We start from the raw sequence: 18,184 nt of genomic DNA on the forward strand, positions 1-18,184 counted from the left end.
TTCACTTGTAACAGCAAGCACATAGTAATTAATAAATGCTTGTTGATTGCATCAATTCATATCCCCCCCTCCATGTTTTTCTATTTCCCATGTTAGTTGTTCTTTACTACACAGTGGCTTTCCATTATATTTAATATTATAATTTATTTAGTCACTCACTACCCAAATTATGGGAACCCACTATTCTATTTTTTTAAAATTTGTTTTATTTATTTTGCTACCACAAAAAGTGCTGCTATGAATATTTTGACTTCCATGGGATCATTGTCTTAGACCTTCTTGAGGTTTACATTCAGAGATTTGGGATTTTTTGAGCAATTTTTTCCACATAAATTGCTTTCTAGAATGGTCAAACCAGTCCACAGCTCCATCAACAGTGTGTCAGCATGCTTGTCTTTCCACAGCCTCTAAAACATTGACTAGTTCTATCTTTTCTCATCTTTTCCAATTTTCTGGAAATCAGTTGAAGCCTCAATTGTTTTGTCTAACATTTTTCTTATTAGTGATTTCAAACAGCCTTTCATGTGATGGTGTTTTGCAATTCTTTTGAAAACTTCATTTCCTTTGACCACTTCTCCATTGGGGAATGGCTGACTATTGGTATTATATAAGGACTTGGCACAGATATCTTCTTGGTCAATAGGCTATTATCAGAGATAATTGACAAAAATCTTTTTTCCATCTGACGGTTTTTCTTCTAATCCTAGCTTTTAATACCTTTGTTCCTCATTTCAGAATGAAAGATGGTCAGTACTGGTCCTGCCCTTCACCTGTTCCACCCTTTTTGCAGAGAAAGGGTCTTGGAAGCTGAACTCTAGAAGTTGAGCCTGAAACTATAACATGGCAATTGATCCCTTGAGATTCTCCTCCTTTAGGAGAGAAAGCTACCCGTCTTTGTACCTCTTTGGGAGAGGGTCTGGAGTGCTACAGTGTATCTTTGTCATGTAAATTTTAGCTACAATGTTAGCTAGCTGTAGGAGGGCAACAGAGTTCCAGTGGATATTTTTACTGTCATACTGACAGGAGTGTATCTTTTTAAAAATGTGAAGTGGCTTATCAGATCTCTATTTTAAAGTTATCTTGACATATTTTATTGGACTTAGGTTTCACTCTGTACTCAGTTCTAAAAATTTCTACTTTGTAAAGTCTCTATAGCAGTCAGTCATATTGAACACTTTGGGTAGGAGAGAGAGGTTATAAGTTTTCTTGGATTATTGAATCCAAGTAGCGTGACTTAAAATAAAAGGAAACTCCAGTCCCACGCCTTCATTTTATAGATGAAGCAAACAAGGGAGATTAAGTGAAATGCCCAGAATCACACATATTAATGGGAATAATTGATATTTGAACCAAGGTTCTCTGACTCAGAGTAGGATTCATCATACTGATATTTAAGGATAAAAAAGGGAATTCTTTTTTTCCCCAATAATTTAATTAGCAAACTAATGCATAAGAGATGGCTCTGGGATGGGTGAGGGTGAATACCGGGGAAAACGTAGGCAAGGTAGAAACCAATTTTAAAAAAAAACAAGCTAATAGTTTTCAGAGTTAAACACATTCATTTAATTGAATATTTAGCTTACAATCGATTGTCATAAAAGTTTTCTATATAGGATGTGTGTTAACAGACCAGATCCTGTCTGATGATAATGGCGTTTCTTGGGTGCGTTGATTTTAGACAAGTAAAGGGTAGTGTCTTTTAGGACATTATGTGACACAATATAGTAATTATTTAAGAAATGGTATTCTGGAGGCTTAAATGAATTTTTAGAAATAAAGATATATGTTGGAGATAACTTTATTGACATTTGCCAGCGTTCACATGAAAAAGCCAAATGAGAGATGTTAACTTTTACAAATTGTTCTGTCCAGTAAGTATAGTGCTTAGCTATGTATGTGTAATTATTCAAATTTGGAAAAATCATAGTACAAGTTTTGTTTTTACATAAAGACATTTTTTCTAGGTGAAAACCAGTGTATTTTTAAAATTTTTTACTCCACCCTTCCTAAAGCATATGCGTCTGTTGGATTGTGTTGTGGTTTGTTTTTCTCTTCCCCTTCTCTGATCTCTCTTCCTGTCACTGAACTTAGCCTTAAAAAGTGTCTCAAAGGTTCCTCTACTCCTGCAGAAGTTCAGTGGCCTTCTCCTGTGACCTCCTGTTGTCACTTAACTACTCTTGAGTCGAGAGCAGAATCTCCATCTTGTCACTTGCTATAGTGTACTGTTACAGACTTTTTTTTTAGTCTTTGTTCTGTGAAATGATTTAGTTGTTTCACATAAGCTTGATCACAGGATGGCAAGGATTGGGAGGAAGGAAGAAGTCAAGTCAGCTTCACTTGGAAGAGGGTCCAGGGAGAGCATCTTGACATGGGCAGCCATCCTCGGGATTCTCTTTAAGCAAATAAAGAATTCTGCAAGGCATAAAATTTTCTTATCCTTTCCTAGAATGTCTTATCATTTGTGGGGCGGGGAGAGGGCCTCTTCTTATTCTGTTCATTTTTTTTCTAGGCTGAAATCCACTTCCATTTCTGATTTGGTTGACATATACCCAGCCCTAAAAGTAAATGGTGCTAAAGCTTGGTTTCTTAAATCTTTGTCTTGGGAAGATGAAGATTTTGTGTTATTTTCAAGTAACTTTAATCTCCTCTATAAAAGTGCGCACACTTTGGAGGAAGAGAACACTTTATTTGTTGCTTTTATGGGAGATAGGGAAGAAAATTTTCCCAAGCCCATTTTAATTTTTATTATCATTTTGTGGAGGGCTATTTAGTGTTTATACCACCCTTGCCTCAAGGGAATCTTGCTTTTTTTTATTAATATATTTCAAGAGGGAAGTATTATGATTTTTGTCATTATTTAATAATCATTTAAAGGCTACAACTAAGTGAGATTTAGAAATGTATCTTTATTGACCTTTATTCTATCTTGCCATATGAATGATGGTTTTCAGAATAGTAAGAAAGTAAGACAACCATAGTGACTTGCCATAACTACTTCACAGCAGATGGTTTAAACACGTTCTTTGTTGGAGCAAAAATGCATACTTTATTGACTTACTTGCATTTCAAACACCCACATATCAGGTGTCTTCGTTTCTAGGCAAAGAAAGATGATGCTTTATCAGTAAATAAAAATCTCCCCACAAGCCCAAAATAGCATTTGAGTTCTGGGTTTTTGACAGATGATGAGATATGGGGGTAAAGACTGTCCTTTTACAGCTCTATCTACTCTAAACTCTTAGTAGTAACAAGCAAAGAAGTTACTACTTAGGCAAAGAATCCCAGATGCCTTCTTTCTGTTCAGCAGTTCTAGCAGGTGACTTGATTGCAGTGGTTACTTGGTTAGTGAAAAAAGGACTGGTTTGCTACAAGTGACTCTCCTGCTGTAGATCTAAATAATGGTGAGATGAAACAGTGTAAGATCTCATGTCGTTACTATCATGAAAGTTGAACAGCCTATATACATACGATGCAAAGTTTTCTCCCTTGTTTTTCCTTTGTTTCCATAATACCTGACCTTTCACCCTTTTCTATATGGGATGATCACCCTGTAGACCAAAACAATTAATTTAGCACCACTGTGGCTGTTTCTGCAGGAGTGAAATCTAGAATTACTTGATCTTGTCTATAAATACCAAAATTTAAACTGGGCCCCAAAACTATAAAGTAGTCGTGTCCTGCTCAATTGTTAGCTGAAGGATTGGAATTTAAAAATACCTCAAAGAAGTAAGCTGTGTCAATTAACACAGCACATTTTTTAAAATCATAAAGCAAAAGCGTTAGAGTTAGGATAATTTTTAAAAATTTCATTTCATATGCCTGATTCTTCCAGTGTTTTGTTTTGTTCTGTTTTTAAATTGGACTCCTTATACGAGCTCTGATGATGAGAGGACTCAGAGGAGACATGTATTATCTCCATATATTTGAATGTAAGCAAGTTTATCCTTGTTTAGTTCTTTACCATTGTTCATTCGTATTTACCTTTTTATATTTCTTTTCTCTCATGTTTGAACTCTAAAGTCTCTTCGAAGCCCTGATCTTTTCATGAGAAATGCTTGGAAGTCCTTTATCTCATTAAAAAGTCCATTTTTCCCCTCTGTGACATTTGTACTCAGTTTTACTGGGTAAATAATTCTTGACTGTAAGCCCATACTGTTTGCCTTCTGGAATATCGTATTCAAATTTCTTTTTTCCTTCATGGTTGTGGCTGCTAAATCAAGACAAACTCTGACACCTTAGTAATTAAATTCTTTCTTTCTGGTTTCTTACCGTATTTTTTCTTTCATTTGGAAGTTCTGAATTTTGGTTGTGATATTCTTGGAAGTTTTTCATTTTGGGGTTTCTTTCAGGAGACAAGTGGTAGATTCTATTTCCACTTTGCTCCATGGTCAAAAAAATTTTTTTTAAGATTTTTTTGAAATATAATGCTAAGACTTTCTTTTTGGTCCTGGTGTTCAGGTTGTCCAATGACTCTTTTTTTTGGCTTTTTGGAGGGGGCGGAGGGTAGGGCAATTGTGGTTAAGTAACTTGCCCAAGGTCACATGGCTAGTAAGTGTGTCAAGTGTCTGAGGCTGGATTTGAACTCAGGTCTTCTTGACTCCAGGGCTGGTGCTCTATTCACTGCGCCACCTATCCACCCCAAATAATTTGTTATTTTTCAGTTGTGTCTGACTCTTCATGACCCCATTTGGGTTTGTTTGTTTTTTTTTTTGGCCAGGAGCAAGAGGTCCAATGATTCTTAATTTTTTTTATCCTTGATCTGTTTTCCAAGTTAGTTGTTTTTGCTATGATATATTAATTTTCTTCTATTTTCAGCTCTTTGATTTTGTTGTAATATTCCTTGATGCCTCATAGAGTCATTGGCTTCTATTTGGTCCATTCAGATTTTCAGGGATTTTATTGCTTGGGCAAGGTTTTGTGCCTCTTGTGCCATTCTGTTAATTTCCTTTTTGAGTCTTTCCTTCATAACTCACATTTCTTTTCCAATTTTTTTCCTGAAGTACTCAGAAGTTTAAATTTCTTTTTCTTTTACCTCTTGATTCATTTCTTTTTTTTTTCCTTTTTGGAGAGCAATTGGGGTTAAGTGACTTGCCCAAGGTCACACAGCTAGTTTTTTGTGTTAAGTGTTTGAGGCTGGATTTGAATTTAGGTCCTCCTGACTCCAGGGCCAGTGCTCTATTCACTATTCATCTAGCCACCCCTTGGATTCATTTCTTCAAGAAATTTTAGTAGAGTTTGTTCTCAAGGCACTGCATGTAGTTGTTTTTGAGTCATTATCGTTTTCCGGGTTTGTGTCTTGAGTTTCCTTGCCGCCATAACAATTCATTATGATGGGGTTTTTTTTTGGATTGCTTATTTTTCCAGATTACTTCTTGACTTTGGACTTGATGTTACCTCTGCTCTGTGCTGCACTTCTGAAGGGCAGGTCTGGACTGATATTGTTGCTGTTTTCTTGGGGTATTGAATATTGCATTATTTCTGGATCACAGGGACAATGCATCCAGAGTGATGCGCAGGACAAAGACAGATTGCTGCCTCACTGCTTTGAGTTTTACAAGTTCTGGACCTGGGTTTGAGGCTGTACAAGAGTAGCCTGCTGTTGGCCTTCATTCCTATCAGCTGGCTGGAGAGTTCTGTTGACTTTGGGCAGCAGAATTGGAGGTTCTCTTTTGGTCTGAGATTACTGCCCTGGCTGTTCTTCTGCAGGCTGGGCTGTCCTGGAAGTGAGACTCTGCCTCCCCTGGATTCTGTACCATAAGCCTGTTGCTGCTGGCTTCCAAACTTCCTGCTTTCTCCATACAAAGCCCAGGGCCTCCCTACTCAGAAAGACTACTCCCTGTACAGGTCTCTTTTCAGGGGATCTCTGACCCAGAACTGGGCAGGTGGTTGGTTACAAAGCTGCCAGTTTGTGCCTGTCTGTCTCTATTGTTGGGACCTCCTCTTGCTCAGCTCTTGGCTCAACCCCAGTGTCCTCAGACCTTTCTGTCTCTTTATACTGATGTGGGCTGTGTATAGGACTTAAGATTTTGTTTTTCTGGATTTCTTCATCAAGATTCAGTTTGGTCCATGTTCTAGGTCTCTCTGGAGGAGTTTGTGGATGAGATCTCACCTGCCCTGCTTCCTATCACTCACTCTCTCAGCTTCTCCCCCACTAGACATTTCTTTCTAGAGTTAAAAGAAGCCAATAAATCATTGTATCTTCTTGGAGAAATTGGTATGTGGGTCTCTTTTGAGGGAACAGTCAAATAAATTGTATAGGTTAAAGGAAATGTTGCTGTCTTTTAGAAGGGTAGGTAGAAAAAGAATTATTTTCCTTTCTGTTTAGCTTCCCCAGCATTTAATATGGAAAGAGTTTTCTAGTCCAGTATTTCCCAGGGAGCTGGAGGTAATCTTTCCACTTGTTTAAAAAAAAAAAAAAAAGGAAATAGTCTCTCTCCCTCCATCCCCATAACCTGTTTCCTGCCCTGCAGCAGAATTTATGAGAATGAAGAAAACTGCATAATATCTGCTGCCACTCTTAGGAGCAGAATAAAGAAGTTATGAAAAATGTTTGTGGGATCTTATGGCAAGGAGTTTTGTGGTTTCCAGGGGCAGAAGGAAAAATGCTTCTTTTATTCCCTTTGATAATCTCCCTAATGAATACTATACTATCACAGAATTTTAGAACTAAAAGGGTTCTAATAAATAATCTTGCCCAGCTCTCACCTGGTACACAAATTCCATTTACAGAAACTCAGACAAATCATCTTCTGGCCTCTGCTTAAATACCTTCCAGCATTAGGAATTCAGTGTGTGGTGACATAACAAATTCCACAGAGCTCTCAATGCTTGCAGTAGTGTTTGGTAAATATTGCTATCTTAACTAATCTAATCTGAGTTGTCACAGGCTAAACATAGGAAAAATGGAAAATATATTAGTACATTGCTAGAGATTGGTGGAACAAGCTAAAAGTTTCTATATGAATTATGTAACAATTGATAGGATCCAGATTAGGATTTCATTCGTCAGTGAGTTTTTTAGTTCTGATGGTGTAAAGAAAGTATAGATTTGCCCTGGAAGTAATTTATCTTCTAATGTATGCCATTGAGTTTACTTTTATATTTTGCCTGAATGATCTGAGTATCTCATGCTAAATTAATAACTGACATTAATCCTAGTAATAAATTAATTTTCACTGAAAATTTCAAAATGTTTTTGAAAATATTAACATATTTTCAATTTTTACCAAATGCTACTAACTGAATTATCTACTTTAGTGACTGGTTAATCCCAAATCAGGTTAAATACAGAACCTATGAACTTCAAATTAAAATTAAACCATTATGAATATTCAGAATATCTAAACTGTATAAACACTTAAATTCTTGCCACTTGAGTAATAATTAGCTTTTTTATGAATTATATTGATGCAATAAAAGAGTTAGCATGCTTAAGGTTTTGTGGAATTGCTAGATTTAGATTTCAGAATTAGATGGGACCCCCCCAGAAGCCGGCATGTAAAAGAATGACTTCCGATTTCAGAACATAACTGATTTATATAGCACTTTAAGGTTTGCAGAGCATTTTATACATGCATGAGTTTCATTTGAGCTTTATTGGTGGTGTTGGTTGTTTCAGTCCTATCTGACTCTTCGTGAACCCATTTTGGGGTATTTTTGAAAAAGATACTAGAGTGACTTTCTATTTGATTCTCCAGCTCATTTTTACAGGTATGGAACTAAGGCAAATGAAGAAGTGACTTGCCCAGGGTCACACAACTAGCAAGTGTCTGAAGTGGGATTTGAACTGAGGAGAATGAGTCTTCATGACTCCAAGCCTGACATTCTTTATCTACTGTGCCACTTAGCTTCATAGTAATCTTAGAAGGCAGATACCATTATTATCCTCATTTTATAGATGAGGAAACTGAAGCTCAAAGAGGCTTACTTATGGTCACAGAGCTAATAATGATTTGAAACTGTCTTCTAACTTTTAAGTCTAGTGCCCTTTACTGTTCTGTGCCCAAAGATAATGTTTTTTAAGATCTCAAGTAAGGGGGCACCCACCACCTCCTGAAGTAGTCCATCACATTTATGAATAGCTCTCATTCTTAAAAAACAAGTTTTTTCTTTTCACAAATCCTGTATCTGCCTCTTTTTCAACTCCTAGTTCAGCCCTCTGTGGCCAGGCAGACAGGGTGAACCTGGTTCTTCCATGTCAGCTCCCCCATCCCCCAAATACTTGTAGATAGCTGCCATCCCCCTGATTCCACATCTTCTTTCCTTCTCACTTCCTTTGACTAGTTTTCATGTGACTTGAACTCTAGGATCTTTACCATTTTGACTATTCTTCTCTTGACATGGTCCACCTTACCAGTACTCTTTCTAATATATAGCATCTAGAAACGAGCACCGTGATAAGGTGGTCAGACCAGTGACACAGTGAGGCTATTCCTATACTTAACTTGGACAGCTTGCCTTTCTAAATGTGACTTACGATAGGTTTTTTGGCTTCCTGATCACACTGTTGATGTCATTAACACTATTCATCCTGTAGTCCACTTAAACGTTCAGGTTTTTTCTCAGCAAGAAATGTTGTCTAGCTCTATCTCTGCCGTGTTACATGATTTTTAAAAATTCAAGTACAGTACTTTACATTTATGCTCATTAAAATTCATTAAATTATATTTGGCCCAACGTTTTAGCCTGTCCACATTAACCTCCTTAGACATCTCTCCTTTTCGCAGCTTGTCAGAATTGTTTCTCTTTGTGTTTTCATAATTTCATTCTTGAAAGCTTCCAATCATTCAGGGGTTGACCTCTCCTGTAGAATATAGGCATAGAATTCCATTTACTTTTTGAACCCTTTGAAATCTGCTCATCCAAAATATAAAGAATATGTCAGGTAAAGCCGAGCTTTGTTTTCTTTTGTCATAAACTCTTGGAAGGAAAAGTTGCTTCTTGCAATCAAGGTTCCCATGATTTCCATCTGACCAACAAATTCTTACTTATTGAAGAGGATCATATATAGAATAGAATTTCTCCTTATTTGTTATCCTAACTTTTGAAAGACAAAATTATCAGCAATGCAAGAGAATTAGTTGTTCTTCTTTCAACAGAGTGAAAAAATCCAGCAGATGCCTACATAATTTAACTTCTTCATCACTACTGTGGCCTATCTTTGTGGTAGCAAAATCTGTGTCAAGGTATATTTAGCTTTATTCTTGTAATATTAATTGACCTCCCTCTTGCAATTTCTGGAAGAAGAACGAAACTGGTAATCTCATGATTTCTAGCTTAAATTTTGTTCATACTTTATTATCTGGACTACTACCTCCTTTTGCAAAATGTTACCTCTTGAGGCTATCGTGAATTCAGAAATTGCTATGGTATATGTTTACATTATGCTTAAATGTTAGTTATTTGGATTTTTTCAGACTTTGCCTAATTTTTACTTTATCTTCATGTACTGGGAATGTAAATTTTGAAGATCTTCCCTGCCCCTAGGCTAAAGTGCACCTGGAGCCTGGGGTGGGAGGCTTGTTTTTCAGTAGATACTTCTTGATTGGCCAGTGAGTCAATAAGGTTCTCTGAGCCAGGAGAAGGCTATATAAGCCCTGATGTGTAGCTTTGTTTTGGGGCTCACTTTGAGACATGTTCTGTGATTTGATCAGATGAGATTCTGGGAACCTGTTGTTGAGAGTCCCCAGGCTTTGAAAAACCCAGATGTTGATTTGGTATGGATGTAATGGTTGGACAGTTTGGAAACTGTCTACTTGATCTGTTTCTCCATCTTGATAATTCTGTCTGTATACTCTGAAGTTCAGGGTGCTGACCTTTTTCCCCTGAACTAGGTAAATGATACATATTTGACTGATTAAAGTAAGCTTGTTAACCCATTTTGAGCTGCTTTCCTTTATCAAAGATCCAAGAACCTGTGCTGGCAGCAACCCTGGGGACGCCGGGGTGCCCACTGCTGCTACACTTCATTGACTAATAGAAAATTAGAGTTAGAAGAAACCTCAAACATAATCTAATCTGACCCCAGCTATATTCCCAGCCTCATCGGATATTATTTCCCCTACCATCCTCCTCTATGCAACCAAGCTGACCTCTCTCATTCTCATTCATACTCTTATTTCTTCCATTTTCATATCCTTATATTGGTGGTCTCACACGCATAGTCTCCCTTCCTCCTTGCTTCTGCCTCATAAAGTTGGTCTTTTCTTTTAAGATGCAGTTTAGATACCAGCTTTTACGTGATGAACCCTTGTTCTGATCCTCCAAATTGCTATTGTCATGCCTCTGAAACTATCTTATATATTTTGACTACTTTATGTCTGTGTTTGTGTATGGCTCTGTGTGTATATTAATCTTATGATACACACTTACTTATACATATGTACACATACATGTGTGTATATAATACATGCACATGTATATAATTGTTGTCTTCCCTATTAGAATAAGTACCTTTTGAGTAGAAATTATTTTTTTCTGATACGCCATAGTGACTTTCCTAAAACACAGATCTTATCATTATCACCTTACAAAAATAAACTATTAAAAGTAGAGATAAAATAGCACTATCAGCTATTATTGTAACTGAATTCTAAGTGGTTTGATATAATTTATTAGAGAGATGAGTGAGAGCCACATAATTTTAGAGCTGTAACACCTCAAAGATTTTTCAGCGCTCCATTTTATAGGTGAGGAAAGTGAGGTTCACTTGGGGTTATAAACTGGCCCAGATCACACTTAGTGCCAGAGTCAACTAGAGTCTCTTGGCTCCATGTACTAATATGTTTATAATAATAAATGATGATACGTTACATTTATAAATTGCTTTAAAACTGCCTTTCATGTGCATTCATCTCATTTGTTTATCAGTAATTTTGTTTGATGACCAGGACAGCTATTTTTGTAGACTGGGAAACAGAAGTTCAGAAGTTTAATTGTCTTGCTCAAGGCCCAGTGACAGAGCTACAACTTAAACCCAATACATTTGACTACAGGTCTACTGTCCTTTCCTTCCTTGGCTCTGAGTTTAAGACTTGTGTATACAGTTTGAGCCAGTATCATCATTAGGAATCAAATACTTCTGTTATTCTTCTAATCTTGAAAGCTTTATAACTGTAATTCTATCCTCCTAACCCACACTGATGTTCCTTTTAAGATACTTCAGCTTAATCCATTATCTCTCTTCTGCCCCTGAGGAACCCTGTAAAGTATCCAGTATTGTTTTTAACAGCTGAGAAAAAATAGAATATATTCTCCTATAATACTCAGATAATTGGCTCCACATTGTAAAGACCAGAAAAGGCTGAAAACAGCAGTCCTTTTTAGACTTGCATCCTCCTTGCCTATTTATTAGTCATACTCACAGCAAATGAAACTACTAACGTTTGGATAGAGTCTTGGTAATTTAGGCAAAGCATCAAGGACTGCTGCTGCTGGCAAGTTATACTGAGGAACTCCTTGCTTTTACTTGGAATAACAGTCAAATGATTATAAACATTACAGTGTATAAAGAGGCTCAGGAAGACCCCGCTTTACAAACTGTTTTTGTTTCCAGAATTGATGTGTACACAATCTTTGTGAAACTAGAAATTATTCCTTCCATAGAAACAACAATGTTATTTATACTGATTAGGTTTTTAGACTAGCCCACAAAAGCTTATAATATTGCTGAGAGATGATGTGCTTGCAACTTTAAAAAATAGAAAACTATTCTTGCAATTTTAATACTTTAAAAAAATAAAACAAGACATTCTCTACCTCCGCACAAACACGTGTAATGTTGCCAGTAAGATGAGAAAAGGGATAGTAGTGATCTGTTCTCTTTATCTAATTACAAATGGCAGGGTAGGTTGATTCCTCCAGTAAATTGAAAAACATACCACGAATACATTTCTCATATCCCTCTTTCCCTTTATCCCCTCAGTCCATGAATTCCTGACTTGGCTTGGTGAAAAACATTGTATTACACTAAAGGAATGGTAGCCAACAGCTTCCTGACCCTGTCCTGAGGATAGGGAGTGGGAAGTGATGAATTGTAGTGATACAGAGGCATCTGAGGATCAGTTAAAGAATGGGAGTGCTCTGAGAAGCAGATTAGGGCTCTTACTAGGTAATATAGAGACTGGGGAGTCCAGGAAGGATGAGGAGCACTGAGTATAAGGCCCCTAAAACAACTTCAGATGGCTGTAGAGACGGAGCATTTAAACATTTTTCTCTCACAAATAAAATGAAGAGAGAATTATAGTTAAAATAGGGAGGGAAAAAGAACGAGGTTATATGTACATGCTAGACACTGATATGAAGTGTAATTTAATCAGCTCTAAGTAGTTAAAGGAAACATGGAAGCATAACTCCTGTATGAGCCCCAGAAGGAAATTTGATATGTAGGGGGATGAAATAAGAACAAAGTATAGGTGAGACAGCAGGTCAGACAGTTTCCTGTTAGCAGGTAACACCACTATGCCAGGACAGGTAGATGCTAGATTGACACAAGCTGGGGGGACGGAAAAAACCTTGGTGGTTGGGGGATAGGGGGAAAATAGCTATATGCAAGTGGCCATTTGTATGTAAAGATGCACGTCACTTAGAACTCAAGGTTGTTAAAATGCTTATTTCTTTTCTTTACCTAAAAAAGGACAAACTTCTTTTAGTACCTGGTTGACATTTCTTATCAAGTTACCTTTTTTGTTTGTTTGTTTTTTGCTTTTTGGAGGGGCAGTTGGGGTTAAGTGACTTGTCCAAGATGACATGATTAGTAAGTGTTAAGGGTCTGAGGTTGTATTTGAATTCACGTCCTCCTGATTCCAGGGCCAGTGCTCTATTCACTGCATCACCTAGCCTCCCCAAGTTGTGTTACTTCAAGCAAATTATTTCACTGTTATAGTCCTTTCACAAATTAGTGTTTTGTTTCCTTCTCTTTTTCTGCATAAGAGAACATCATGTTGCTTATAGTACAAAATCGTTATTATTTCTGAAGTTATGTGATCCTAGAGGAGTCACTTTGCTCGTTTGGGCCTCAGTTTCCTAATTTGTAAAATGAAAGTGTTGAACTAAATTTCCTAAGAACATTCTAGTTCTTCTGTGCCTTTCTCTGTCCATATTTCATGCTTGATTACTTTGTTCTCTATATGTAAATGTCACTAGCTATGATTTCATGCTGTCCAAGCTGCTTCTTTAATGCCAACTTGTACAGGTAACTAGACATTCTCCATTTTTTGTGCCTTTGGATTTATGCTTTTTTGGGGGGGAAGAGGGGTTAAAAAATTCTTCTGTTTAGTGAGGGTATAGTACAAATACCTGCCTTTGATTATCATGCTAATCCAAATGTCATTCTTACCTGGTGTCTATATGATAAACATGACATCTGTTAACTACTTTTTGTTTATGATATTTAAACTTAAAATGATTTCTCCCAAGGGACAATTTGGAAATTTTGCTTCTTAATACATCAGTGTGGCTTGTGATTTACTAACAATGTGTAATTATATATTGCAGATACTGGACCTATCATGATGAAAGATTTTTATACATGTTAATGGAGTATGTTCCTGGAGGAGAACTTTTCAGCTACTTGAGAAATATGGGACGGTTCAATAACAGCACAGGACTGTTTTACTCTGCAGAAATTATCTGTGCAATAGAATACCTGCACTCCAAAGAAATAGTTTACAGAGATCTAAAACCTGAAAATATATTATTAGATAAAGAAGGCCATATCAAACTCACTGATTTTGGATTTGCTAAAAAGCTAGTAGACAGGTAAGATATAAAGTCTTTTAATTTTGAAATTTGAAAATTATGAAAGTTAATAGTTGAAAAATTATTTATTTACCACTTAGATGCCTCTTTTTGGTTAATAAGATTTATCATTTTTACATGACTAAAGTGCTTATTCTGTGTAAATGATATTTGTGTTATATATGCATTCAGACACACACATATGTGTATCTATATACATGTATACACATGTCTGTATGTAAGATTATCTTTACAAATAATGAATGGTTGAATTAATTAGTTGTAAGAAGTTATTTTGACAGAAGAGAATGAACAAATATAAAAAGTAGTAACATCTAATAAAACAACAGTCTGGGATCATTTAGTGTTTGTTCCCATGCATCTCATTAGGCCCTAAGAGCATTACTGTATTACAGCACAGTATGATAATTGATGTTCATCATTAAAACATGAGTAATCAAGAAAAAGTTAAATTATATTTTGAATATTGCATTATATTCTAAATAATAATATTAAACTATATTCTGAATATTCAAGAAAGAGAACTGTATAATATATTCTAGAAAGATTTACCTCAAACATTTATCCTTCAGTTATCAAACAGATAAATTATGTGGAAAACTTGTCATATAAGGTCAGATAAAGATGTATGCCAAATTATAACATTCTATAAATAGCTATTTTTCTGCTTTGGTAGCCTATAGAGTTTGGCTTTCTCAGGAAAATTGACATTTTGCTTTCATGGAGGAATTAATACTATTTCTTCTATATAGTCTTCTTCAATCATTTTTGTTTTTTTAAATGAAATGATTTCTCATAATGTTCTATGAAAAAGCTATCCCTGCCCTTTAAAAATCAATTTTTTAGATCCATAAGGATAAAGTTAAAGAAGTGCATTAAAAAAAGGAGTGTCAGCTAAAGCTTTATATAATCATAGTGACTTGACAGGTTTTAAGAACCTGGTTTAGAGTGTAGGTGCTGCCACACTGTGGCTGTTATGAATTTTCATCTGCGAAGAGGAATCAGTTTTAGTGGTTGTCTAACCCTCTCATGTTACAGATGAGGAAACCAAGACTTTATGTCTAACTATTTTAAAAAAGTATAGTTTCTATGGAAAACTGATTAAAATAGAAGTATTGGAATTGTCTCTTTAAACTATTAATGTTTTATTTTTGCTTTTATAATACTCCAGTCTTATTGCTGAGAAAGCATAATTAACGCAGAAAAAATTATTTTAACTGAAAACTGAAGGAGGGGCAGATATTAGTGGCTTAGAGGAATTTGGTATTATGTTGATATAACCATGAGAATTTAAAAATGAACTTAAATCTCTCCTAGTATGCAAGTCATAGCTTGATGGGAACTTTTATTCTTTCTCATGTCTCTTTAATATCTAATATCGTCAAATAGATTTAGAAGATAACCAGTTTAAATCCTTTAGTAAAAGACAACCTCTTTTGGTCCTGTTCTTTTTTTCCTGTGTTTTTTTTTAGAGGGGCAGTTGGGGTTAAATGACTTGCCCAAGGTCACACAGCTAGTACATGTTAAGTGTCTGAGGTCAGATTTGAACTCAGGTCCTACTGACTCCATGCTGGTGCTCTATTCACTGTGCCACCTAGCCGCCCCAGTCCTGTTCTTAACATGGTAGTTGTCCCATATTTGTTTTCTAGGTATACATGATTGTTGGATAAGGTTCGTATAGTAGAAATGAGGTAGAATAATTTGGGATCATAATGTCTACTTTAGATTTGCATGGATGCATAGAAGTAGTATGATTTTTCTTAAAAAAAAAAAAGAAACAAGTATGGTTTAAACAAAGAATAAATGTATATTTAAGAAAAGTATTTTAAAATATTTTCAGTATGTTTAGTAATACAAGGCAAATTTTACTTTTTAAGAGTCTTCCATGATACAAGGTACATTTTAAAATTCATATAAATGTGTCATTAGCATACTTAAAAACATTTTAACAATAGTACTTTACTAAAAATATTCTGTATTACTTCATTACTTGATAAGATTTCATTATTTTTACATTGCTTTTTGGTGCTTTGAAGGATCTTAGGGTCTAAAAAAACTAATAATTGTTTTTTTTTTCAACTTTGGTATTCAAACTTTGTTTTATACAGAAAAATTACTGTAAGTCCAAGAAGAAAAGTTATATTTAGTTTTGATTGAAGCTTTGTTTTAGAACAGCACACTGAACAATTGTTCTGTAATTAATTTTATAATCTGGGAATAAGTTTAGTATAAGTCACCTTAAGTTTTCATTTCTAGAACCTCACTGGATACATTGGAATCTTGATGGTCAGTATTTTTTACTGTAATTTACCAGTTTATGGGCATGAAAGCATAGTAGAATCAAATCTGCTGACATTTTCCTCATTAAAGCTGTTTGGAGATGAATAAAGAGATTCAGGGATTGTAAATGCCTTAGGAACAGACACGGTTTCATTTATGTCTCTATATCCCTTTATCTAGAACAGTGCTTGGCTCTCAGTAGGTGCTTATTGAATGTTTGTTGATTGATTGACTACTGAGCCTAAGGGAGGGGAAGGAATCCTGAGATGTGAATCCTTCTTTACCTTCAGGACAATACACAAATAAACACGCATTTGTTCTAGTCAGTGACCTGTGTTTTGGGCATGGGAGAAGTTAGGCAGAGCCTAAGCAAGAAATGCAGACCTCTCACCTGAGAGGTGAGAAAACTAAGACCCTTAGAAATAAAGTGCCTTGATCAAGGTCATTCTCAGGTACATGGATGTAGGGATCGAAGGGGTCTTAGAGATCATTAAGTCTGAGCGCCAATTTTTTTTACAGATGACTGAAAACTGAGGCCAAGAGAGGTGAAATGCCTTGTTTGCTCAGGGTCACACAGGTAGTATCTGAGGCAGGATCTGAAAGCAAGCCAGCTTCAACATTCTGTCCACTGCATATAGCATGTTGCCTCTGTGTGGGGTGCATTTCCACACGGTTATTTATAGCAGATTGAGGATTTAAAACTGCTCGCCTTCAATTCAGCCAATATTTATGAAGCACCTGCTCTCCTCCTTTAAGCAGTACAGAGTTCAGCCCTATGAGCTAGACTCCTAATGCTTCTAAGACTATTAGTTCTTGTGGCAACAGTTGATTATATTGGGCATATGGTTAACTAAAAGTACTAGATCTTTCTTTTTAAACACTAATTGTCAAACTAAATGTTTTAGAATGGGCCTAATTTAGGCCAATGTTACATATTACTTCTACCATACTATACTTTTGAAATGGATATATTTTTAAAAACCCTCTAAGGTAGGATTTGACATTATGTAAACTGGGACCAAATGCCATAGGTATCAAAGCTGGAATCTTGATTTTTTTTTTTTACCCTTTGTATTAGCTATCCCTTCCTGCTTTTTACTCTGCACAAACTTGATAAGCCTTCTGTGTCTTCATCAGAGTAATTGACTAAAAATGGAGAGGAGGGCCAAGGACAGACAGATCTCTGTAGCAAGACAGCAGAGGCCTTCTTCAAGGTTGACACCAAACCATTAACCAATACTCTGGCTACAATTATTCAACTATATGATTCCAGCTTTGTAATCTTGGTTCTTTGTCCCCTCTGGAGCTCAGTTTTATCATCTGTAAAATGAAGGGCATTGATTAGATGATTTTTCAGGGCCCTTCCTCCTCAAAAATTCTGTTAAGTTTTGACTCTTATCTAACCATATAATTATCCAATCTCTATTTTTCCAACTTACTCATCAGGCTGCCATGAATGACCTTGTCAGTATTTTGCTGGAATAAACCTAATGCTTTGTAAATAATACTATAATTTTACAAAGCAATTTGGGGTGTGTGGGGGGTGGGGGAGGGAGAAAGGAAAGAGAAAAAAGGTTCGAAGGAAAGGCAAAGAGAGATTGATAGATTTTCTTGATAATCTTTAGGTCAGCCATCATCTGTTTTAAAAAAGAAATTGAAGCTCTTAGAAATTAAATGGATTGTCTGACATCACATAACTAGTAATTTTTTTTTTTAAGGAATCAAACAAAAGTTTAATTTCAAAGTGAGAAAAACAGGTTTGCAAACCAAAGGCCTCTTGGGAAGGAGGGCTGATCACTTTGTAGCAGGGGAAGTGTTTTTTACCCTGAAAACCACAAAAAGGCAGGACCCAATATGGTCATTCTTAGGTCTTTGATAAACAGTTCCCATGGCCGGCCCACATGTGCGGACATTTTGGGGACAGTAGAGATGTTCTTGGGTCCTGTGGGAAAAGGCCCTAAGTTGATTGTCTCAAGTCTTTTTTTTTTTTTTAAGCAATCTGGGTTAAGTAACTTGCTCAAGGTTACACGGCCAGTTATTTCTGGGTGTGGTGCTGAGTGTCTGAGCCCGGGATTCAATCTCCAGGTCATCCCGACACTGGAGCCGGTGCTCTTACTCGCTGAGCCACCTGGCCGCCCCTAAGCAA

General features: G+C 36.2%; 1 protein-coding gene across 4 annotated transcripts in view; it reads left to right on the forward strand.

Moving 5' to 3' along the window:
• The window catches only part of PRKX (protein kinase cAMP-dependent X-linked catalytic subunit), a 151,412-nt gene that overhangs the window by 79,472 nt on the left and 53,756 nt on the right, over window positions 1–18,184 (forward strand). For all 4 annotated transcript variants that reach the window (XM_069072835.1, XM_069072833.1, XM_069072834.1 and 1 more), the window contains exon 3: window positions 13,495–13,758. In XM_069072835.1, coding sequence (XP_068928936.1) covers window positions 13,495–13,758 — 264 coding nt within the window. The remainder of the gene's footprint in view (window positions 1–13,494; window positions 13,759–18,184) is intronic.

This window comes from Petaurus breviceps, unplaced genomic scaffold (assembly GCF_028583685.1).
Source record: "Petaurus breviceps papuanus isolate PSGF00001 unplaced genomic scaffold, PetGlider_PUasm1.0 90849, whole genome shotgun sequence".
Lineage (NCBI taxonomy): Eukaryota > Metazoa > Chordata > Mammalia > Diprotodontia > Petauridae > Petaurus > Petaurus breviceps.